General features: G+C 43.3%; 1 protein-coding gene across 1 annotated transcript; it reads right to left on the reverse strand.

The window, feature by feature from the left end:
* Positions 1–915: 915 nt before the first annotated feature.
* On the reverse strand, positions 916–24295 carry LOC126092895 (neurofilament heavy polypeptide-like). The gene is made up of 6 exons (XM_049908624.1): positions 24236–24295; positions 21152–21304; positions 19564–19716; positions 16188–16340; positions 2566–3333; positions 916–2448 (listed from the first exon to the last, which is right to left on the reverse strand). The coding sequence occupies exons 1-6, from the start codon at positions 24293–24295 to the stop codon at positions 916–918; spliced, it is 2820 nt and encodes a 939-aa protein (XP_049764581.1).
* Positions 24296–25286: the final 991 nt, after the last annotated feature.

Here is a 25286-nt window from a genome sequence, read left to right on the forward strand (position 1 = left end):
ATTGTATTACGGCCCAGCTATAAAACCGACCTGTAAGTTGCTGAAGACACTTCCCTTCCATATCCATTGCACTAAATTAAATAATGATGAGACCATTTAGCATACTGAGATGGTACACCACGCCCTGTACTTACTGTATGTACTTACAAAATTGTATGCTTTGTTTCTCCCCACACACGTGCTTTCAGATACTAAACGTTGGTTTAGCATACGGAAGAAATCTCTGTTGCACACGCACGTACTTTCGTAGCCCATTAACCCATAAATAACTGGGTCGTTTTACATACTACTGATGAGCATATAGTGCAAAAATTTTCATTAAGGATAGGAATGAATAGCATAATTAAGCTGAGTGGCATACGATACATTTATTTCACTTTAGAGTGTACCATAGTACCGTGCTACGCAGATTAGAAGCTGGTCGGAGAAGGATACGTGCTCGAATCTGGACTTTCCCCACACAACCACTCTTACTCTATATCTCCTCTCTAGGGATTTTCCCAAGTTAAACCGAGAGGATACTAAACCAATCCAATTTATTGCGCATGTATTATTAGCGCAGAATCATGTCAGAAAAAATGAGATTATGGCAGCTTGACTTCAGTTTGTATGTTCCGGCACGTCACGACAGTATTTTTAAACAAGCTACAAAGAAATTCAGTGGAGAATCAGGGAGAATCAGGGAGAATCACATGTACACTAAATAAATAAGAGAACAGTAGGTGAAATACGTAAAATTTATTGTTTTGTTTTAAATAAACCAAGGCTTCTTAAAGAACATTGAAAAATGAATAAACACAAACAACATTAAATGAACACAACGAAAAATTAAACACAGAACGAAAAACGAACTCAAAAACAAACAGAACAAAATCGTAACACAAACAAGAACTTTAGGAACAAACGAACATTTTTTCAGTGGGTGCAAGCGGCACCCGAGGGTTGGTTACAGGGAGTCACAGCAACCCCCTCCACCACCTCTACACTGACTTCCTTCATCTTGGCATCACCACTGACACTCTCGGCTGCGCCCTCCTCTAGATCTCTAGGGGCTTGTTCCGTCTTTGCAACATTCACGAGAGTCTCGGCTGACCCCTCCTCCTCATCTGCACAGTCTTCATCAATCTCAGCAGCACCCATGAGACTCTCAGCTGCCTCCTCCTCTAAGTCTTGGAGAGCTTTTTCCATCTTCGCAGGATTCACTAGAATCTCAGCTGTCCCTTCCTCCTCATCAACACCTGCTTTGTCAATCTCAGAAGCATCCACAAGACTCTCATCTGCGCCTTCCTTAATCTCTCCACGTGCTTTGCCCATTTTGGCAGCACCCATGACACTCTCAGCTGCCTCCTCCTCTATATCTTGATGGCCTTGTTCCATCTTTGCAGCACCCACTAGACTCTCAGCTGCCCCTTCCAACTCATCTCCACATACTGGGTCAGTCTCTGCAACATCAATGAGACCATGATCTGCCCCTTCCTTAATCTCTTCACGTGCTTCGCCCATCTTGGCAGCACCCATGACACTCTCAGCTGCCTCCTCCTCTGTATCTTGATGGGCTTGTTCCACCTTGGCAGCACTCACTAGACTCTCAGCTGCCCCTTCCACCTCATTTCCACATACTTGGTCAGTCTCAGCAACATCCATGAGACCATGATCTGCCCCTTCCTTAATCTCTTCACGTGCTTCGCCCATCTTGGCAGCACCCATGACGCTCTCAGCTGTCTCCTCCTCTATATCTTGATGGCCTTGTTCCACCTTGGCAGCACTCACTAGACTCTCAGCTGCCCCTTTCACCTCATCTCCACATACTTGGTCAGTCTCAGCAACATCCATGAGACCATGATCTGCCCCTTCCTTAATCTCTTCACATGCTTCGCCCATCTTGGCAGCACCCATGACGCTCTCAGCTGCCTCCTCCTCTGTATCTTGATGGGCTTGTTCCACCTTGGCAGCACTCACTAGACTCTCAGCTGCCCCTTCCACCTCATCTCCACATACTTGGTCACTCTCAGCAACATCAATGAGACCATGATCTGCCCTTTCCTTAATCTCTTCACGTGCTTCACCCATCTTGGCAGCACCCATGACACTCTCAGCTGCCTCCTCCTCTGTATCTTGATGGGCTTGTTCCACCTTGGCAGCACTCACTAGACTCTCAGCTGCCCCTTTCACCTCATCTCCACATACTTGGTCAGTCTCAGCAACATCCATGAGACCATGATCTGCCCCTTCCTTAATCTCTTCACGTGCTTCGCCCATCTTGGCAGCACCCATGACGCTCTCAGCTGCCTCCTCCTCTATATCTTGATGGGCTTGTTCCACCTTGGCAGCACTCACTAGACTCTCAGCTGCCCCTTCCAACTCATCTCCACATACTTGGTCAGTCTCAGCAACATCCATGAGACCATGATCTGCCCCTTCCTTAATTTCTCCACATGCTTCGCCCATCTTGGCAGCACCCGTGAGACTCTCAGCTGCCTCATTCTCTAAATATTGATGGGCTTGTTCCATCCTGGTAGGACACGTTAGACTCTCAGCTGCCCCTTCCACCTCATCTCGACATACTTGGTCAGTCTCAGCAACATCCATGAGACCATGATCTGCCCCTTCCTTAAACTCTCCACATGCTTCGCCCATCTTGGCAGCACCCATGACACTCTCAGCTGCCTCCTCCTCTATATCTTGATGGCCTTGTTCCATCTTTGCAGCACTCACTAGACTCTCAGCTGCCCCTTCCACCTCATCTCCACATACTTGGTCACTCTCAGCAACATCCATGAGAACATGATCTGCCCCTTCCTTAATCTCTTCACGTGCTTCGCCCATCTTGGCAGCACCCATGACACTCTCAGCTGCCTCCTCCTCTATATCTTGATGGGCTTGTTCCACCTTGGCAGCACTCACTAGACTCTCAGCTGCCCCTTCCACCTCATCTCCACATACTTGGTCAGTCTCAGCAACATCCATGAGACCATGATCTGCCCCTTCCTTAACCTCTCCACATGCTTCGCCCATCTTGGCAGCACCCGTGAGACTCTCAGCTACCTCCTTCTCTAAATATTGATGGGCTTGTTCCATCCTGGTAAGACACATTAGACCCTCAGCTGCCCCTTCCACCTCATCTCCACATACTGGGTCAGTCTCAGCAACATCCATGAGACCATGATCTGCCCCTTCCTTAATCTCTCCACATGCTTCGCCCATCTTGGCAGCACCCGTGAGACTCTCAGCTGACTCCTCCTCTAAAAGTTGACAGGCTTGGTCGATCTTGACAGCCTCCACGAGACAATCAGCTACTCTCTCCTCCTCTTGATCCATCTTGAGAACATCCACCTAGGCAACCAAGATAGTTTTAGGTGCTTGGTTAAAATAGAAACAACATTAAACGCTAGAACTTACATTGTGAAATAATAATGGGTATGAGTTTTCAGACATTGCGTTGAACAAGAGGTTTCTATGGATTATCACTGTTTAATGTCAGCTTCAAAAGAAATTAAAAATTTCAGTCGTACTGATAGTGTTTAACAGGTAGTAAGATATTGGAATATTATTACCGCACAGGCATTAGAAGCTGATGACTTAGTGTATGGTATGAAAGAGAGGGTCTTCCATTATCACCGATTTCGCAATAATATATCGCTGAGATCCTCATACTGGCAGCATGTCTGTAAGTAAAATGTTTCGGGCCTACTGAAGAACGGGATACAACCTGTCGGCTCTGACCAATGACGTCAGATTTTGCCAGAGATGATTTACTTCACAGATTTAACAGCGGAGACAAATGTTCCTAAACTAAGGAATGCATGAGAGAAAAACAGGTGGTTGACATATATAACGTCCAGTAATGTTTCGACCATAATGTTAGGATACCGCTTGTTTGAGTCCGAGTGCTTCTGTAAAAAATAAACGAAGAAATGGAAAAAAGTAGTGGTAGCGCAGAGTACCTCAGTCGACATATATATGAGTTGCATCTCGAAATTCAGTTGATCTGTGTAGGTTAGCTGCAGTAAGGGATACAAATTTAACGTACGTCGATTTCTTCGTTGTCGTCAGCATTGGTATCCTATTCTTCAGTGGAACTGTATAAGTCAAGTGAAAAACGAGATACAAATTTTAAAGGTGTTGTTTCTTTCGCCTCCACTACTACTAACATTCTGTTCTGATGTACATAATAATACTAGCGAAGGCAGAAAGATCTACATACATGATATTTCATCCCATACTTCAGCTGACCTAATAGTTCAGCTGAAGAATAAGATACTAGTGCTAACGGAAACGAGGAAATCTGCTTACGTATCATTGGCAACCTGTTGACCTATGTAGGTCAAATGAAGTAGGGGATACAATTTATTTTTGGCTTCTATACTTATAATATCGACTGAAATTTATCACAGAATGGGAAATAACAACCATTGTAACATGTGTATTCTGTACTTCCACTAACCTATATGGGTAAATCACATCAATGTTAGACATGTTGCTTTTTTCATCTAGCTAGCACCAGTATACCGTACGTCAGTTGACCTGTATACGTCAACCGAAGTGCGGGATACAAATTTGACGTATGTCGGTCTTTTCGCCTTCAGTAGTGCTAGTATAGACTCGATAGTGTCGGAAGTTCCATGCGGCTTTTCGCGGATGATGCTGTAGTATACAGAGAAGTTGCAGCATTAGAAAATTGTAGCGAAATGCAGGAAGATCTGCAGCGGATAGGCACTTGGTGCAGGGAGTGGCAACTGACCCTTAACATAGACAAATGTAATGTATTGAGAATACATAGAAAGAAGGATCCTTTATTGTATGATTATATGATAGCGGAACAAACACTGGTAGCAGTTACTTCTGTAAAATATCTGGGAGTATGCGTGCGGAACGATTTGAAGTGGAATGATCATATAAAATTAATTGTTGGTCAGGCGGGTACCAGGTTGAGATTCATTGGGAGAGTCCTTAGAAAATGTAGTCCATCAACATAGGAGGGGGCTTACAAAACACTCGTTCGACCTATACTTGAGTATTGCTCATCAGTGTGGGATCCGTACCAGATCGGGTTGACGGAAGAGATAGAGAAGATCCAAAGAAGAGCGGCGCATTTCGTCACAGGGTTATTTGGTAACCGTGATAGCGTTACGGAGACGTTTAACAAACTCCAGTGGCAGACTCTGCAAGAGAGGCGCTCTGCATCGCGGTGTAGCTTGCTCGCCAGGTTTCGAGAGGGTGCGTTTCTGGATGGGGTATCGAATATATTGCTTCCCCCTACTTATACCGCCCGAGGAGATCACGAATGTAAAATTAGAGAGATTAGAGCGCGCACAGAGGCTTTCAGACGGTCGTTCTTCCCGCGAACCATACGCGACTGGAACAGGAAAGGGAGGTAATGACAGTGGCACGTATAGTGCCCTCCGCCACACACCCTTGGGTGGCTTGCGGAGTATAAATGTAGATGTAGATGTAGAAAATGATACTACCACCCGACGAAGAACTGTGTCAGTTACAAGCGTTATGTGATTTGGGGATTCGCAAATGACGCATAATTCCCCATTTTCTCTTATTCCCTATGTTTTAAATGCCGCGCAGATTGTGTATTAACAAGACAGAGATTTGAAAACCAGATTTTAAACTCGTTTCTCTTTCCATGAGCAGTTATGGACTATATCCATACTGTGTTGTTTATAGACGGCTGACTGAAATTGAAGAAGCTGCAAAAAGATTGAAATCTGGGAAAATGGTCCGATATAAGTCCAGAACCCACTGAGAAAGAGGAAGCATTGCATTACAAGACGAATGGAAAAATTGAACAGATGAAATAGAGAGAGCAGTAGAGAATCACACAGGCAAAAAGATTATTTCCAATAGAATTCTTACCCAATTTTCCAGATGCTGCTTTTAACTGTTTAAAGTAGAAAATTAAAAAATAAAAACAGGAAATGAAGCCTCAAACGTGAATACAGACACGTAAAAATAAGTTGTGCAGTAAGCTGAAAACGGGAAAAGAAGGCTGGATGCAGAAGAAATGCGAAACAATAGAAGCGTGTGTAACAATCGGAAAGTTAGATACCATATATGGGAAAATTATGGAAACCGTTAGAGGAGAGAGATTCAGATGCATAAATATCAAACGCTTACCTGGCAAGCCATTACGAACGAAAGGACGGAGGTCTGAAAGCTGGGTTTAACGTATGAATGGGTCCTACAAAGTAAACCAATTTAAAACAGGAAGTGCATGAAGATTCGAAGTGAAATATGGTACAGCAAAAAGAGTTTCTCACTGCAGTAAAAGACCCAGTTCGGAGAAATACTCATGGTATACACTACAGTGTTTCAAAATTGTTAAGATCACTGGTTGGGAACCTGAAAAAGGTGTTCCACGTGATACGTAAAACATCCTAAGCAGGCCAAATACACTCAGGCTTTCAGAAAAACGTAATAATTCCATTCCCAGATAGGCCAAATGCTCACAAGATTCAAAGTTAACGGAATGGACACGAAAAATCTAATAGAATTAATTAAGACATTGGTAGCGGAGGTTTCTCGGAAGTATGGGGACGAGTAAGTCATTTCCGACCTTAGCACCCTGAAGACAGACTGCTGCAAGGCAAAAGTAAATCGGTAGGAATTCCATTTCTGAGGGTCACAGGGATAAAAAATACAGGGAGTGATGTGGTCCAAAACGTGTGCATAAAACAAAGTGCAATTATAAAGGTCTCAGGATCTCGCAGGCATACAGCAGCTAGGACGGGAGTGTGATACCTTTGTAACCTAGCAGTTCAGGAAGCAGTACGGAAAGTAGACAAAAATTATGTATGGGGATTGAAGCTCAGAGAGAAAAAATAAAACTTTAAGTTGAGTTCATGAAATTACAGTTCTGTAAGATACACCAATTTCCTTTGATTAGCAGTTGAACGAAATGAGTAATGTCTTGAAAATAAATTATCAGTGAATACTAGCAAACGTAAAAGTAGGATAGCAAAATGCAATAGGATTGAAATAGGAGTTGAAGGTGGAAAAATATTAACAAATCACACTGAGAGAAGTAAACTGAGCTTTGTTGTTTATGCAAAAGTAACAGATTATTAGCAAAGTAGAGGACATGTAAACATCAGGATGTCAATAGCAAGAAAGACGTTTCTGAAAAGCAGAAATTAATTAACCTATAATATAAATTTCAGTACTAGGTAGTCTTCTCTCGAGGTATTTGTCTATAGTGTAGCCATGTACATGAGTGGAACGCTAAAGATAGACAGTTCATAAAGAATGGAATATATAGTTTTGATATATTTCTCCAGGAGAGCACTGAAGATAAGCTGGGTACAGCGTGTAACTTGCGAGGAGGAAATGAATCGAAATGGAGGAAAAAGTCTTTTATCACACAATTCGCTGATAGCTGGGATCAGTTTCTAGTATGCATCGTGCGGATACATAGGATCTTACGCTGTTAACAGGGTGTTGCGAGATGGTGAGTGGGGAGAGGAGGTGGAAGGGTTGTAAGATTCGTACAGGTAGAGGAAGACTTGAACACATTAAGCAGATTGAAACTAATGTCGGCTGCTGCACCTATGGAGAAGCAAAGAGCCTCTCACAGGATAGACTACCCTGGGAACCTGCATCACATCATACTTCAAACGGGAGACCGCATCATCAACAACACACCACGTGAAGATTTTCTAACAGTTGCTTGGCCCTTACTTACCAACGGGAAATGGCCGTATTGATGTTATTCATTGAAGAAGAGGGGCCTAGACTCCATGGATATACCCTCACGCGAAAAATATTCTGTTGTGGTGCATTCTGGTAGCAGTGATTAACTCACTGTAAGTAGTAAAACAGCAGTTCCTATAACTCCATATTCAATAGCTGCATTACCCTTCTAACATTCAGTACACTTTCTTTTCCTAATCTTCTGTAATTGATTATTCTAGATTGTTATTGTCATGGCATTTGATAACACGTCTATTTTATTTTTTTGTTTTATGTTTTATGTTTTATGTTTTTTTGTTTTTTTTTTTTTGTTTTATGTTGCGTGGTTCATGGTGTGGGTTCCTGTAGTCATGTCCTAGTTCATGAACCACGGGCAACGTATGAGTGGCCAAGTAAGTGGTCCCGACAGTCGGGATACCAGTTACTTTGGAATAAGGCTGGGCATCTCGGACATATTCGGAGTCGTGGTCACCTTTGTGCTCATACGGCAAAGACTACCAAATCCACCGGTTAGTCCCTCAGCCGTTAGGGGTAAAACCCAATGGGACTCGGGGCAAGTAAGGCTAGCAACCTGCTTCCCTGGTACTTTAAATATGATGCTGGCAACAATCAGAGCAAAATGCCTCGGACCTTTGGAGGTGACGGAGTCCCACCTCTAACTGACAAACCAGGGACTCCTAAGATACGACTTGGCAGACAAATGGTAATGAGATGGGGAGCTATTAATATCAATGGGGGCTACTCTGGGAAGAAGATAGAGCTGGCAGAGGCTGCAAGTAAGATGGGGCTGGACGTTTTAGCTGTTAGTGACATTCGGGTAAGGGGTGAGAAAGAAGAGGAAGTGGGAGAATACAAGGTCTACCTGTCAGGAGTCAAAGCAGGAATAGCACAATGGGGTGTAGGGCTTTACATCAGGAAAGAAATGGAACCCAGTGTAGTTGCAATAAGGTATGTAAACGAACGACTGATGTGGATAGATTTGACAGTGTCTAGCAAGAAAATTAGGATTGTGTCAGTATATTCGCATTGTGAAGGGACAGAGCAAGATAAGATGGATAGTTTTTATGAGGCACTCAGTGATGTAGTTGTTAGAGTAAAGGACAAGGACAGTGTTCTGCTCATGGGTGATTTTAACGCCAGGATTGGAAATCGATCAGAGGGGTATGAAAAGGTTATGGGTAAATTTGGAGAGGATATGGAGGCCAACAGGAACGGGAAACAACTCTTGGATTTCTGTGCCAGTATGGGCTTAGTAATCACAAACTCCTTTTTTAAACATAAGAACATTCACCAGTATACTTGGGAAGGCAGGGGAACCAGATCTGTCATTGACTATATAATAACAGATCAGGAATTCAGGAAGGCTGTGAGGGACACACGTGTATTCAGGGGATTCTTTGATGACACTGATCATTATTTAATCTGCAGTGAAATTGGGATTGTGAGGCCGAAAGTGCAGCAGGTCAGGTCCATATGTAGGAGGATAAGAGTGGAGAAACTTCAGGATAAGGAAATCAGGCACAAGTACATAACAGCGATCTCAGAAAGGTACCAGTTAGTTGAATGTAGTCAATTACAGTCATTGGAAAAGGAATGGACAAGGTACAGGGACACAGTACTAGAAGTGGCTAAAGAATGTCTTGGAACAGTAGTGTGTAAAAGTAGGATGAAGCAAACAGCTTGGTGGAATGATACAGTCAAGGCAGCCTGTAAAAGGAAAAAGAAGGCATATCAAAAATGGCTACATACCAGAACCCAGGTAGACAGAGAAAGTTATGTTGAAGAAAGAAACAAAGCCAAACAGATAATTGCAGCATCCAAGAAGAAATCGTGGGAAGACTTTGGAAACAGGTTGGAGACTTTGGGTCAAGCTGCTGGAAAACCATTCTGGAGTGTAATTAGCAGTCTTCGAAAGGGAGGTAAGAAGGAAATGACAAGTATTTTGGACAGGTCAGGAAAACTGCTGGTGAATCCTGTGGATGCCTTGGGCAGATGGAGGGAATATTTTGAAGAGTTGCTCAATGTAGGTGAAAATGCGGTCAGTAATGTTTCAGATTTCGAGGTAGAATGGGATAGGAATGATGATGGAAATACGATCACATTTGAGGAAGTGGAAAAAATGGTCAATAGATTGCAGTGCAATAAAGCGGCTGGGGTGGATGAAATTAAGTCGGAACTCATTAAATACAGTGGAATGTCAGGTCTTAAATGGCTACACAGGATAATTGAAATGGCCTGGGAGTCGGGACAGGTTCCATCAGACTGGACAAAAGCAGTAATCACACCAATCTTTAAACATGGAAACAGAAAAGATTGTAACAACTACAGAGGTATCTCTTTAATCAGTGTTGTGGGTAAAATCTTCGCAGGTATTGTTGAAAGGAAAGTGCGAGTATTAGTTGAGGACCAATTGGATGAAAATCAGTGTGGGTTTAGGCATCTTAGAGGTTGTCAGGACCAGATCTTTAGCTTACGGCAAATAATGGAGAAGTGTTATGAGTGGAACAGGGAATTGTATCTATGCTTTATAGATCTAGAAAAGGCATATGACCGGGTTCCTAGGAGGAAGTTGTTGTCTGTTCTACAAGATTATGGAATAGGAGGCAAACTTTTACAAGCAATTAAAGGTCTTTACGTGGATAGTCAGGCAGCAGTTAGAGTTGACGGTAAATTGAGTTCATGGTTCAGAGTAGTTTCAGGGGTAAGACAAGGCTGCAACCTGTCTCCACTGTTGTTCATATTATTTATGGATCATATGTTGAAAACAATAGACTGGCTGGGTGAGATTAAGATATGTGAACACAAAATAAGCAGTCTTGCATATGCGGATGACTTAGTTGTGATGGCAGATTCGATTGAAAGTTTGCAAATTAATATTTCAGAGTTAGATCAGAAATGTAAGGACTATGGTATGAAGATTAGCATCGCCAAAACGGAAGTAATGTCAGTGGGAAAGAAATATAAACGGATTGAGTGCCAAATAGGAGGAACAAAGTTAGAACAGGTGGACGGTTTCAAGTACTTAGGATGCATATTCTCACAGGATGGCAACATAGTGAAAGAACTGGAAGCGAGGTGTAGCAAAGCTAATGCAGTGAGCGCTCAGCTATGATCTACTCTCTTCTGCAAGAAGGAAGTCAGTACCAAGACTAAGTTATCTGTGCACCGTTCAATCTTTCGACCAATTTTGTTGTATGGGAGCGAAAGCTGGGTGGATTCAGGCTACCTTATCAACAAGGTTGAGGTTACGGATATGAAAGTAGCTAGGATGATTGCAGGTACTAGTAGATGGGAACAATGGCAGGAGGGTGTCCACAATGAGGATATCAAAGACAAACAGGGAATGAACTCAATAGATGTAGCAGTCAGGGCGAACAGGCTTAGATGGTGGGGTCATGTTACACGCATGGGAGAAGCAAGGTTACCCAAGAGACTCATGGATTCAGCAGTAGAGGGTAGGAGGAGTCGGGGCAGACCGAGGAGAAGGTACCTGGATTCGGTTAAGAATGATTTTGAAGTAATAGGTTTAACATCAGAAGAGGCACCAATGTTAGCACTGAATAGGGGATCATGGAGGAACTGTATAAGGGGGGCTATGCTCCAGACTGAACGCTGAAAGGCATAATCAGTCTTAAATGATGATGGTGATGATGATGATGTTTTATGTTGCGCACGATGTTTGGTGTAACATCGGGATATTTTCACTCTGCCACAACGTGAACGTGTTGTATCTGTTTCAATAAGTGGATTATATTTTCGTAACCATTTAATGTATTTCAAGCAACCTGCTACGCCCTCATCTGGTTCTTGTTCTATGATGATAAAGATGTACTAGAATGGTGGAAATAATGCCTTGAAAAGCCGTATGCAAGAAATAGTGAAGATAAGGAACTGGAGAACGCTGAGGCAAGCAATCCGGTAGGGGGGAGTTTGTTCCCCGCGTGATCAATTGTATCTCGTAGTCAAGCAGCTAAAACATGGGAAAGCCGCTGAAGATGGTGATAAACCAGCAGAACTCATCAGGGCTGCTATACAACAGCTACATGAAGAACTGTTCCATTTCATACAAATTACATACGAAACCTGGGAACACCGAGCAGACTTCGAAGAATAGTTACAGCATCAACACAAGAGAAAGTATCTGCAAACAAATGTGAACAATTTTGTACCCTCAATTTAATAACACACGCCACCCAGATCTTAACCTCTGTCATTGTAACGCGGACTGAAGAAAGGATAGGTGTACAAGATACGGAAGATCAGTTTGGCTTTAGAGGAGCTCTAGGCACACGAGAAGCAGTACTCGGGTTGCGGCTAATACCTGAGACAAGACTAAGCAAGAGCCAAGAATGCAGCAGAGTGTCGTAGGAGGAATGGTCAGTATTCAAGTGTATGACAGGAATGATCATTCGAAGCTTAACCGTCTACTAAACATGGGTTATAAAATGCAGCAATGAGCACTTCTTCTTCGATAGTGTAACAAAACCTCGTCTTGGCCTTCTATATTTTGAGGGGCGTAAGTATGGCCCAAATCACGAAAAAATGTTTATGTAAATATGGGCTGTAAAGTGCTCACCTTCAGACTTTCGGCACTTGTGCAGCTTCACTGTTGTGAAACACATCTCTTCCACAAAACATGTACTTACAGATCTTGAGCTACGAGTAGAGTTCATGTTTACTAGTCTCTTTTGCTTCGAATGACCGTTCCTGTCGCATCTCTGAATACTGATCATACCTCACAGGACACTGTATACTGCCTGCGTTGACAAATAGAGAGTATTAGACGTTGTAGTCTAGCGATAGATTTTTGAGATGCTGAGAGGGGAAATGCCGTAATGTATCAGAACAGAGAAGTACTGCAGTAACTTTACAGAGAAAAGGTGGCTGTGATAAGAAGCGGATAACATCAAGAGCAAGCCACTGTTAAATCAGGTGTACGACCGAGCTGTTCACTTTCTGCTATCTTATTCAGCGGATACATTCAGAGGACTCTAGATGATTTTAGGGACACACTAGGAATTAAAATTGGAGGTAAGATAACTGACATGTTGAGATTTTCTTATGATACTACAGTGTTAAGCGAATGTGCGGAACTACAAAACCGAGATGCAGATGAAAGTTAGCCCCATTTCTTCCTAACATGCCAATTAATAAAGTTAAGACAAAAAACTTGATGAATAGTCAAAATACCGTTGCCCAGTGCTCACTTAACAATGAGGGACTGGAGACAATAGAATCCTTTTGCTTCCTATGGAGTAAAAGCACCCTCAGACGGATCAAGAAAGGATATTACAAGCCAAATAAAGCAGGAACAGCTGCTTTCAGCAAGAGCAGGAATCTTACATAACTTGTTTCATAGCCCAATACCTGAGGAAAGACCTCATAAAGATTTTGTGTGGAGTGTGCCGCTGTACAGATGTGAAATACGGACAATCGAGGAGGCGGAAAAAAACTGATAGCCTTCGAGATGTGGTTCTATCGCAGAAGGCTCAATATTTTCTGTGAAAATAACGTATTAAACAAACTGGTGCAATGCATGGTAGATAACGTGCAGCTATGTCTCCTAAAGCTTATTGAACGCCACATGTGTCAGCCGCATGTTGAGACATTATGGTGTCATTAAAGGTGTTGCTCAAAGGACAGCAGAAAGGAAGAACACAGGAGACAAACTTAGTCTAGTATACATCAACCGTATCGTGGACGACATATGTTCCACCACCTATACTGCACTCAATAAAAAGGCCGGAGACAGAAATGCTAGGCAAGCTGCTGATAGTCAACCTGATAGTTAAAGACCAAAGAAGAAGAAGGAGCTCATGATAAGTTCTGAAAACTAATGGCAAGACGCTTTAAATGTTCAGAAATGGGTACATGTTTGAGTAATTAGCCTGTGCTGTATGTGAGGGGAGAAATGCACCTACACTGTGGGATCAAAACTATCCAGACACCCCCAAAAACATACGTTTTCCACATCAGGTGCATTGTGCTGCCACCTACTGCCAGGCACTCCATGTCAGCGACCTCAGTAGTCATTAGACATCGTGAGAGAGTAGAATGCAGGCTGCTGGTGGCCGAGCGGTTCTAGGCGCTTCAGTCTGGAACCGCGCGACTGCTACGGTCGCAGGTTCGAATCCTGCCTCGGGCATGGATGTGTGTGATGTCCTTAGGTTAGTTAGGTTTAAGTAGTTCTAAGTTCTAGGGGACTAATGTCCTGAGATGTTAAGTCCCATAGTGCTCAGAGCCACTTGAACCATTTTTAGAGTAGAATGGGGCGCTTCGCAGAACTCACGGATTTCGAAAATGGTCAGGTGATTGGGTGTCACTTGTATCATACGTCTGTACGAGACATTTCCACAGTCCTAAACATCCCTAGGTCCACTGTTTGCGGTGTGACAGGGAAGTGGAAACGTGAAGGGACACGTACAGCACAAAAGGTTACAGGGCGGCTTCGTCTGTTTGACGGAGACCGCCGACAGTTGAAGAGGGTCGTAATGTGTAATATGCTGACACTAACCACACCATCACACAGGAATTTCAAACTTCCACAGGATCCACTGCCAGCACTATGAGAGGCGGGAGGTGAGAAAACTTGGATTTCATGGTCGAGCAGCTACTCATAAGCCACACATCACGCCGGTAAATGCCAAACGACGCCTCGCTTGGTGTAAGGAGAGTAAACATTGGACGATTTAACAGTGGAAAAACGTTGTGTTGAGTAACGAATCACGGTACATAGTGTGGCCATCCGGTGGCAGGGTGTGGGTATGGCGAATGCCCGGTGAACATCGTCTACCAGCTTAAAATTCGGAGGTGGTTGTGTTAGGGTATGGTCGTTTTTCTCAGGGAGAGGGCTTCAGCACAGGTCTACATTGATGTTTTAAGCATCTTCTTGCTTCCCACTGTTGAAGAGCAATTCGGGGATGGCGATTACATCTTTCAACACGATCAAGCACCTGTTCATAATGCATGGCCTGTCGTGGAGTGGTTACACGACAGTAACATCCCTGTAATGGACTGGCCTGAACAGAGTCCTGACCTGAATCCTACAGAACCCCTTTGGGATGTTTTGGAACGCCGACTTCGTGCCAGCCGTCACCCAACGACATCGATACCTCTCCTCAGTACAACACTCCGTTAAGAATGGGCTGCCATTCTGGAAGAAACGTTTCAGCACCTGATTGAACATATGCCTGCGAGTGTGAAAGCTGCCATCAAGGCTAAGGGTTGGCCACATTGAATTCCAGCATTACCGATGGAGGTAAGTCATTTTCAGCCAGATGTTGGGATACTTTTGATCAGAGTGTATCTTGCACACGCTGCTCTGTTACCCTCCATCTAAGAGTAAATTTTTTGTCAATCCTCGTCAGCTGTGTCAAAGTAAATGTTTTTTAACACATCAAATTATAATTTGTACGCTTTACCTCAAGCTTGTTGATCAATCTGGAACAAAGTATAATCCTCACTATTGTTCTAGCTGTAACTTAATCAGCTTAATTCTAAAGCAGCCTATATCTATAGAAAACGAAGTATTCCACTTTATAGACTAACAACCATGAATTATGTGGTAATACCCAGTTAATTATCTTTTTGGTTCCAAAACTTAAGTATTATGGTGTTACAAACTAATATGGGCATAGTATCTCTAGCAGTACCTGCATGGAGACACATCGTAAACCTATCATTCACCTCAATGAGAGACAGTAATACTTTCTCATAACCTGGGCCCCTGCGCTTCTTATCAAGTTAAATTGATAATATGGACTGACAATCCTTTTACAAGATCACGTTTGTTTCAATGTTCGAGGAAGTGTAGTAACAGAGCAAAGGAGAGCCCACGAAATTGGATCGAAATGTGCTCTCATTGGTTCAAATGGCTCTGAGCACTATGTGACTTAACATCTATGGTCATGAGTCCCCTAGAACTTAGAACTAATTAAACTTAACTAGCCTAAGGACATCACACACATCCATGCCCGAGGCAGGATTCGAACCTGCGACCGTGGCAGTCGCACGGCTCCGGACTGAGCGCCTAGAACCGCTAGACCACCGCGGCCGGCTGCTCTCATTGTGTGAGTAGTGTTGGAAGAGAGATGACAATGTTCATTAGGTCAGACGATCATTTATTTACACAGATGGAATGTTTATGAAGCCGAACATATCCTGCTCAGTTTCTTCAAGAGATCATACCAAAGTACCGTTATCAAGCGAACGTACTAGATGTAGTAATTATACCATTTCAACCATCCGTGTTAGATGGGATATAATAACCTTCTTCTTCTAATATCGTGAATCAGTCTGTTAATACTTCATGTAAAGATGAGGGACAACTGCATTTTACAGTCATGGAGATGTGTGCAAATCATGAGATTATCTCGACTGATATTACCTGTCTAAGTGGCTAATTCTGCAATGTGTACAATCAGAGACGTAACTGTTTCCTCATCGGTCTCACACGCATACTCTTAATGTTAGTAACAATGTCGACTTACCTCACTGGGGCCCTCCTGCGGCGCATCGACCAGTATTATATCTCGTTCCTTGAGGAAAATCTCTCTCTGTGTAGTCTGGTCGATGTCTTGATCCTTAAACTGTGGATTATCTTCTTCGACCTTATTTACTTTGAAGCGCCCAATAACGTGGACCTGTGGATGGTTTGATCTTATAGTTACTTATTCCGCTAGGATGGCATATATCAATCATACATAAAGCTTTAGATACTTCACTTAGCATTTTTAAACAGATTATATATTAAATTAGAAGCCCTTAAATGTAGGTTATAAGAAGACGTCAGTTAAAAACTAAGTTATTAAATAAGGTAGTCAACTGTGGGATACGAGAATGGAAGGTCGATGATTAGTGGTAGGTTCACATGACTATTTCTATCTCATCCATGAATAGTTACGCTAGTTACGCAGGCACTTGATAGCAAAAGCTGAGACTATGTGCCTAGATTGGAATATAAGAAACAATTTACTATCGAAGCAGTGCATAATGTGCGAGAAGACATAAAGAGCCGGCGGCCGTGGCCGAGCGGTTGTAGGCGCTTCAGTCTGGAACCACTCGACCGCTACGGTCGCAGTTTCGAATCCTTTCTCGGGTATGTATGATGTCATGTCCTTAGGTTAGTTAGGTTTAAGTAGTTCTAAGTTCTAGGGGACTGATCACCTCAGATGATAAGTCCCCTAGTGCTCAGAGGCATTTGAACCATTTGAAATAATGAGTTTAGCTCATACGGAAGAATGAAACCAGCCTCTTAAGTGATAGATCTAACCACGTGAGACATTTTTCGAGGCCTGTTTTGTAGGTAGCGTTCGTGAAGGTTTCTTCTTGACCATTGACCACAAGTTTTGAATTGGTGAGAGATCTGGAGAATGTGCTGGCGAATGCAGCAGTCGAACATTTTCTGTATCCAGAAAGGCCCATACAGAACCTGAAACATGCGGTCGTGCATTATCCTGCTGAAATGTATGGGCTCGCAGGGATCTAATGAAGGATAGAGCCACGGGTCGTAACACATCTGAAATGTAACGTCCACTGTTCAAAGCGCCGTCAATGCGAACAAGAGGTGACCGAGACGTGTAACCAATGGCACCCCATACCATCACGCCGGGTGATACGCCAGTATGGCGATGACGAATACACGCTTCCAAAGTGCGTTCACCGCGATGTCACCAAACACGGATGCGACCATCATGATGCTGTAAACAGAACCTGGATTCATCCGGGTACACCATCGCAGGCGCTCCTGTCTGTGATGCAGCGTCAAGGGTAGCCGCAGCCTTGGTCTCCGAGCTGATAGTCCATGCTGCTGCAAACGTCGTCGAACTGTTCATGCAGATGGTTGTTGTCTTGCAAACGTCCCCATCTGTTGACTCAGGGATCGGGACGTGGCTGCACGATCCGTTACAGCCATGCGGTTAAGATGCCTGTCATCTCGACTGCTCGTGATACGAGGCCGTTGGGATCCAGCACGGCGTTCCGTATTACACTCCTGAACCCACCGATTCCATATTCTGATTACAGTCATTGGATCTCGACCAACGCGAGCAGCAATGTTGCGATATGATAAACCGTAATCGCGATAGGCTACAATCCGACCTTCATCAAAGTCGGAAACGTGGGGGTAAGCATTTCTCCTCCTTACACGAGGCATCACAACGATGTTTCATGCAACGCCAGTCAACAGCCTGGGGGATGTTTCCAGAATGAGATTTTCACTCTGCAGCGGAGTGTGCGCTAAGCCATGTCTCTGCTATATCCTTTCTTTCAGGAGTGCTAGTTCTGCAAGGTTCGCAGGAGAGCTTCTGTGAAGTTTGGAAGGTAGGAGACGAGATACTGGCAGAAGTAAAGCTGTGAGTACCGGGCGTGAGTCGTGCTTCGGTAGCTCAGTTGGTAGAGCTCTTGCCCGCGAAAGGCAAAGGTCCCGAGTTCGAGTCTCGGTCGGGCACACAGTTTTAATCTGCCAGGAAGTTTCATATCAGCGCACACTCCGCTGCAGAGTGAAAATCTCATTCTGGAAACATCCCCCAGGCTGTGGCTAAGCCATGTCTCTGCTATATCCTTTCTTTCAGGAGTGCTAGTTCTGCAAGGTTCGCAGGAGAGCTTCTGTAAAGTTTGGAAGGTAGGAGACGAGATACTGGCAGAAGTAAAGCTGTGAGTACCGGGCGTGAGTCGTGCTTCGGTAGCTCAGTTGGTAGAGCTCTTGCCCGCGAAAGGCAAAGGTCCTGAGTTCGAGTCTCGGTCGGGCACACAGTTTTAATCTGCCAGGAAGTTTCATATCAGCGCACACTCCGCTGCAGAGTGAAAATCTCATTCCGGGTTATCGGCATACTTGCGTTTAAAATGTGTCAAACAGTTTCATTCCCCGTCATTGTCCGCCGCTCGTGGTCTCGCGGTAGCGTTCTCGCTTCCCGAGCACGGGGTCCCGGGTTCGATTCCCGGCGGGGTCAGGGATTTTCACCTGCCTCGAGATGACTGGGTGTTTGTGTTGTCCTCATCATTTCATCATCATCCAGGAAAGTGGCGAAATTAGACTGAGCAAAGATTGGGTAATTGTACGGGCACTGATAACCACGCAGTTGAGCGCCCCACAAACCAAACATCATCATCATCATCATCATCCCCGTCATTCCACACTTCGAACTACATCTATAATTAATCCATCGACAGCAACGCGGGATTATCCGAGCGGTCTCAGGCGCTGCAGTCATGGACTGTGCGGCTGGTCCCGGCGGAGGTTCGAGTCCTCCCTCGGGCATGGGTGTGTGTGTTTGTCCTTAGGATAATTTAGGTTAAGTCGTGTGTAAGCTTAGGGACTAATGACCTTAGTAGTTAAGTCCCATAAGATTTCACACACATTTGAACATTTTTGAATTCGTCGACAATGGAAGCCGTTCGCTAGTCTTACCTCAAATCTGCGATATTAATGGACGAATGTGTCTCCGACTGGCAGTAGTCATTGGCCAGTTGTGACTCGCACAGCTGCAGATCTATGATTTGTGCGCATGAAGCTGTTTGAAGCTGCTGTGTTTCACACAAGTTTTATAATCGTAACCCGTGGATATTTTACACCGGGCCTTACTGTCCCACAATAATAACTATCCGTACGACCCAAGATTTACATCATTATCTTGTAACCAATCTACCATTTGATTGCAATAAAGTGAATCCCTCTAACTATCCTTCCGGAATTTATAATCGAGGAGGCATGTCTGGAGCATCAGGAATTCTCGATAGACATGATCTGGCAGAGTGGCTGATTCTGCAATGAGTGCAGTTTAAGAAGTACCTGTTGTTTCTTAGCTATCAACCTGTCTGTCCGCCTCTCCCTGCCTGTCCTCCACGGCAGTGATGACGCTGACTTACCCCAGCAGGGCCCTCCTGCGGCGCGGCGACCAATTTATTCTCACGTCTCTTGCGGCGACGGCGACGCTGCTCGGTGTGTTTGCGCTCGCGGTCATCAGACGGCGGTATTTCTTGGGCTGCCTTCCTCTTCTTGACGCGCCTAACAGCATGGCCCTGTAGATGGTTTGGTTTTACTATCGCTTATTCAACTACGATGCCATATGTCTAACAGAAGGAAGCTTTAGACAACTGACTTAGCTTTGTTAAACAGTTGGTATATCAAGTAGCAGACCATAATTGTGTCTAATAACGAATGTGAAATGTGTTGCTATAGGCGTTTGTCAAAAAATAATATATCAAATTGAGATAGGGAACTGAGAGGCACGCGAATGAAAAGGGTACAGAATGTTTTAATGGGGCACAGTTAACAAAATAAAGGTTGGTTGACACGAATAATGATAAGGCATCTAGGAATAATGAACCGACTGATGACTTCAGATGTTAAGTCCCATAGCGCTCAGAGCCATTTGAAACATTTGAATAATGAACCCCACACCTGAAAGGGGAAGAATGTGAACGTGTGCAAAGTGTATACACACCAGATTGTCGTCCGCGCACTGTGTAGTACACAATATATGAAGAAAGCTGAAACAAGTCAATAGATATATGACTCGAAAAACATAGACATTGTCAGTGATCCGTTTTGTGTATAACGTCTGTAATGCATCTTTGTTCACCAATTGCGACAATAGAGCAGAAGTATAAGTACAGCAAGAACATAGTAAAATACGCAAGCAATTGTAAACAAAAATATTTTCTAACGAGAACCTACGTTTATTTTTATAATACTCTGTGTTACCACCTTAATTTCTCTCACTTGATCCTCTGATCGTCACGTGAATATACGTGTGACGCCGCCCAGTCTACGACGAATTCACATTCTGGAAGACTACACAAAGAGACTACGACAACATCGTTACCTTTTGTTTAAGAGCCCCTCACACTATACAACTCTCTGTTATATCTTCGTGTGGTTTGGTCTGGTTACTTATATTCTTATTAACTATTCTTCATGTTTCAAAACCTTATTCTGCATGTCGCATTGATGGGGGCCACGAGCACTGGAACGGTGAACCATATTACGTCGCATTGGTATCGTGTCTGTTTCTCCTGCAGCTACTGAATAGAAGTTGAAGTCGGATTTGTGCCTCTTATTACCGACAGCATATGCCCAGTGCAGTTCATAGCAGTACTTAGTTTCATGAACAGGTATTGAAGCTAACACTCCGTATGATCGTACATCGTGTACTGGACACTTGAGGTAGCATGTAAGACTGAATCGACTGTTAACATGCGTTTTCAGCTTGTACTTCAAACGAGTGGTATATTCCGTATCCTTTTAAGTTTACAACGGAAGTTCACTTTCCACAGCAATATCATTCCGTTGTATGTTACATTTATTTTAGGATATTGTAACCACTGCTATTTTGTATTAATGGATCACAACAAAGTGAGTCCCTTACCTAGTCCCACGTGTCAAAATGACAGAGCTGTCTGCGAGAGTGACTGATTCTGCGATGTATACCCGGTAGTACTGATGTTTGCTCACCTCTGCACGGCCGTCCTTCCGAGTATCGTCCTTACTATTCTCTTCTTTCTTCATGCGAGGGGCAGGTCCTGGAGTCGGTTGACAGGGAAAGATCTCGAAGATGGACGGATATTCTGGCTCCCTTCTCTCTCTGAAGCGTCCGTACTCCATAAACTGTGGGTGTTTTGTTTTTGCTATTACTGACTCATGTAGTACTGCATATATCTAACACATAGGAATACTCTATAGATTCGACTTACCACCCTTGAATGGATTTCATATCACATAGGCAGTTCGTAAGTGTAAAATCTGAAGAATGTGTTACATAGTGTTATAGGGAGTGGTTATACATTAAGAAATCAAATAAAGTAGAGAAATGAGAGGTACAAGAGTGAAAAGATGAGGTAAGCCTTTGATGGAACATGCTCAACAGGATTGGACGCAGGTTAATGCGACTGCTGGTAAGAAATTCTTAACTAGTTAACGGCCACTTGAAACCAAAACTTTAGTGTTGGTGCTAACTGCAGAAGATATTAAACAGATTTTGTCAATGCAGTGTGGTAAACATACTGATATAAAAAGATTAGCCCATGAAGAAGAATGAAACCAGTCAAGAGACTCATTTTCCATAACCATAATTGATTAACTTTGGCCCAGGGTGTTATAACGTCTATGATGATGTTTTGTTTACTAATTACAGCAGCACATGTGTACGCATAGATGTGAACACTGAATACATAGTACTTGGAAACGAAAATATAAAGTTATGCTAATAATACTACTCTAAATCATCTGCTGGATTAAATTAATTAATGTAATACCTTGTTAATATCATATAAATTAGGTGCCCTGATAAATTATTAGATGGAATAAATTTAGCCACATATAATAATTCAGATTCATCGCACGGTGTAATAGTTTCTGAAATTGTATAGTTGCTCTAAAGTTACTATATCTTTTTTTCTTTAATGATTCACACCCATAATATTACTCCATATGTACATCGTTATTCTGTTTAATTATTGTTTTATTATAGGGCAATTGTTTCGTTTAGGTACCTCCCTAAGTAAACATATTGATCCACCGTTACAGAATATCTTTCAATGGCCTAATTTGTTTCCAGTTTTTTGGTAACATCTAAGTTTCATTGGCAATTGTTCTTGTATGTTTATAGTTCCAGAACTTCCGCTTTGATGCAACAAAGGCAGTATTTCTCCATCGAATAATGTAGCAGTGTTATCAAAGGAAAAAAACGAGCAAGTATTCGTAAGCGCCAATGCTTTCAATCAAATTTTCCCTACTAATAAATGCAAGGAGCGTTCTATTGCAAACCAGACGAACGGTTGGCCATTAGATCGGACCCAGGGGCCATCATTCCGTAATACTTTCGATTTCCACGGGGTTTCCAGTAATCAGTGTTCTACCATGCACCAATGGTATTCTTTAAGGGGGTAATCTTAACTGTAACTCGTGCTACGTCTCCTTAACAGCACTTATGCTGACGCATTGACGATGATATTATGGTTATAGCACTGAGACTATTTGGGGATACGTATTGACTGACACAGTCAGTGATTTTTTTGTGACAAAATATCCTGTCTATTTCCTTTGAGTAGAGCATGACAATTCCGAAACAGTGACTCTTTTGCACGGGTTACGCTTTTGATGTTGAAACTGGTAACTCAGAATGCTTGTCTGAGACATAAATAAGGCTTTCATCAGGGGAATAAGCCGACAAACTTTGTATTGTACTGGTTCGCTATCTTGAGACGTCGTGGGTCGAGATTTCCACCACGCTATGTGATACGTGTGGCCAGGAAAGAGCATATGGTCTAAAACATTTCCTGTCTGTCTCCATTCTTGAATCACACTTCTATCGTTAAGCTCAGCTCAAACAGTGATAAAACAACTGTAAGTAGGCTGTTTATGTTTTCTTTATGTAAGTTTGCTGTTTATGTTTTTTATTGGCAACGTTACATAGCACTCTGTATGAAAATCACTGGCTGTGCTGTGTGCAGTATGTGGCTAGTTTGCATTGTTGCCTGCCATTGTTGTCATGAACTGCTATAGCTGGATGTGAACAGCAGATAGCGTTGGGCAGTTGGAGGTGAGCCGCCAGCAGTGGTGGACGTGGGGAGAGAGATGGCGGAGTTTTGATAATCTGTAAGACTGAATGTCAATTATGAATATTAAGGTAAATACATTGTTTGTTCTCTATTAATATCTTTCATTTGCTAACTATCCCTATCAGTAGTTAGTACCTTCAGTGGTTTGAATCTTTTATTTAGCTGGCAGTAGTGGCGCTCGCTGTTTTGCAGTAGCTTGAGTAGCGAAGATTTTTGTGAGGTAAGTGATTTGTAAAAGGTATAGGTTAAAGTTAGTCAGGGCCATTGTTTTGTAGGGGTTATTGAAAGTCAGATTGCGTTGCGCTAAATAATATTGTGTGTCAGGTTAAGCACAGGCTTGTACAATTGTTCTAAGTGGACATTTCATATGTACAATTGTTCTAAGGGGACGTTTCACAACTACTACTGCAAGCAACGCCTTCAGCAGATTTCAGGGTCGTCAATGAGGTCTAGTTTAATCTGAGACAGAAAGTAATTCACCCAATGTCCCATTCGTTCATTAAAGAATTCACCCTCGAAGGAGCTTACTGCTGTCGTGAGACGAAAAACAAAATTCCACAATTCTGGTTACAGTTTGCCATCAGACAGTAAATGTTCATATCATGGTGCCTTTACTTAGATTCAGTTTCCGATTACGTGTAATAGGTGTAGGATGCCGTTTGGTCCACACAGTATCTTGACAAGAAAATGTACCGTGAAACATTCGCCACCTAAGGTCCTCTCTAATGAACTACGTTTTCATACAAACTGTGCAAATAAACAATCTGCTTGCAGGATCACACTTGTCTCAATGGGTCACTTGGGCTAATATTATTAAGGTAATCGGAATTATCCTCCATAACGGTTTCGAGAGAAAAAATATAGGGGACTTGTAACCAAGTGTATGGAATCGCAGAAGCACTCTTCTTCCTTTTACGATCAACGTTCATCTAGCTGTCGCTTTCTTGGACGCATTATTCGTTGGACGTTATGTACTCACAACTCTGTCCATCTCCTCGTGCCCTTCACTCTGTCTGTCTCCTCCCACCACTCTCTCCATCTTTCTACTTCTCACTAGTCTCTCTTTCCGCCGGCCGCTCTGGCCGAGCGTTTCTAGGCGCTTCAGTCTGGAACCGCGCGACTGCTGCGGTCGCAGGGTTCGAATCCTGCCTCAGGCTTGGGTTTGTGTGATGTCATTAGGTTAGTTAGGTTTAAGTTGTTCTAAGTTCTAATTCTAGGGGTCTGATGATCTCAGATGTGAAGTCCCATATTGCTCAGAGCCATTTGAACCATTTTCTCCTTCCATCTGCTCCCCTTTCTCTGTGCTCCCCCTCTATCTATGCACTCCTTTCCCTTATGTCGATCTCCTGCTCCCCCCTCTACTTCCATTTCCTCGTACCCCCTCCCTCTTACTCCTTCTTCCCATCCTTCCCTCCGTCCTTCTGTTTGACCGTCTCCTCCTCTTCTCCTGTTCAATCCACTTCTGGCTCCCCCTCTCTCTGTCCATCTTCTTCTCCCCTTTCCCCGCCCTTCTCTTCTCTCCCTGTCAAAGTCATTCTCTTCCTCTTTCCTTTCACTGTCCATCTCCTCCTCTCCCTTCTCTCTGCCCATTTCTTCCTCCACCACTCTTTGTGTGTCACCTCCTCTCACTGTCTGTTTCGATCTCCTCCTTTTCCCTCACTGTATATCCACATCCTCCTTTCCCCTTGTCTGTCCATTGTATCACTCCCACAAGTATAGGAGGCTTGCGGTTCACAATATGTTTTTCCCAGATCGTAACGAATATGTGTACCAAATATGTTAAACATAAAGGATGAGATTTTTGCTGTATTGGACATGACAACTATGTTTCACATTTATTTAAAATACAGAGTCCGCCAGAAAAATGTATACACTCTTTGTCAGGTTCTATCGAGATATCGATAATGTCGTTCGATATGAGTTACGAGTGTGTTGTAGTAAGATCTTTGGCTCAACAGGTGTTAGTACTTTTATCTTGGAATTGAGAAAAGAAGATGGCCGGATTTTTCAGGTTTGATAATGCCGTCGAA

This window comes from Schistocerca cancellata, chromosome 7, assembly GCF_023864275.1.
Source record: "Schistocerca cancellata isolate TAMUIC-IGC-003103 chromosome 7, iqSchCanc2.1, whole genome shotgun sequence".
In the NCBI taxonomy this organism is placed as follows: domain Eukaryota; kingdom Metazoa; phylum Arthropoda; class Insecta; order Orthoptera; family Acrididae; genus Schistocerca; species Schistocerca cancellata.

What these genes read in the sequence shown, in the direction of transcription:
- LOC126092895 (XM_049908624.1), bottom strand. Translation starts at nt 24,295, where the DNA reads ATGGAGAGAGTGGTGGGAGGAGACAGACAGAGTGAAGGGCACGAGGAG. An exon ending in CGCAGGAGGGCCCCAGTGAG is followed by an intron (nt 3,334 to 16,187) that starts GTAAGTCGACAT and finishes TTGGTTGCCTAG; the next exon opens with GTGGATGTTCTCAAGATGGA. An exon ending in ATGTTGCTGAGACTGACCAA is followed by an intron (nt 2,449 to 2,565) that starts GTATGTCGAGAT and finishes GGTGCTGCCAAG; the next exon opens with ATGGGCGAAGCATGTGGAGA.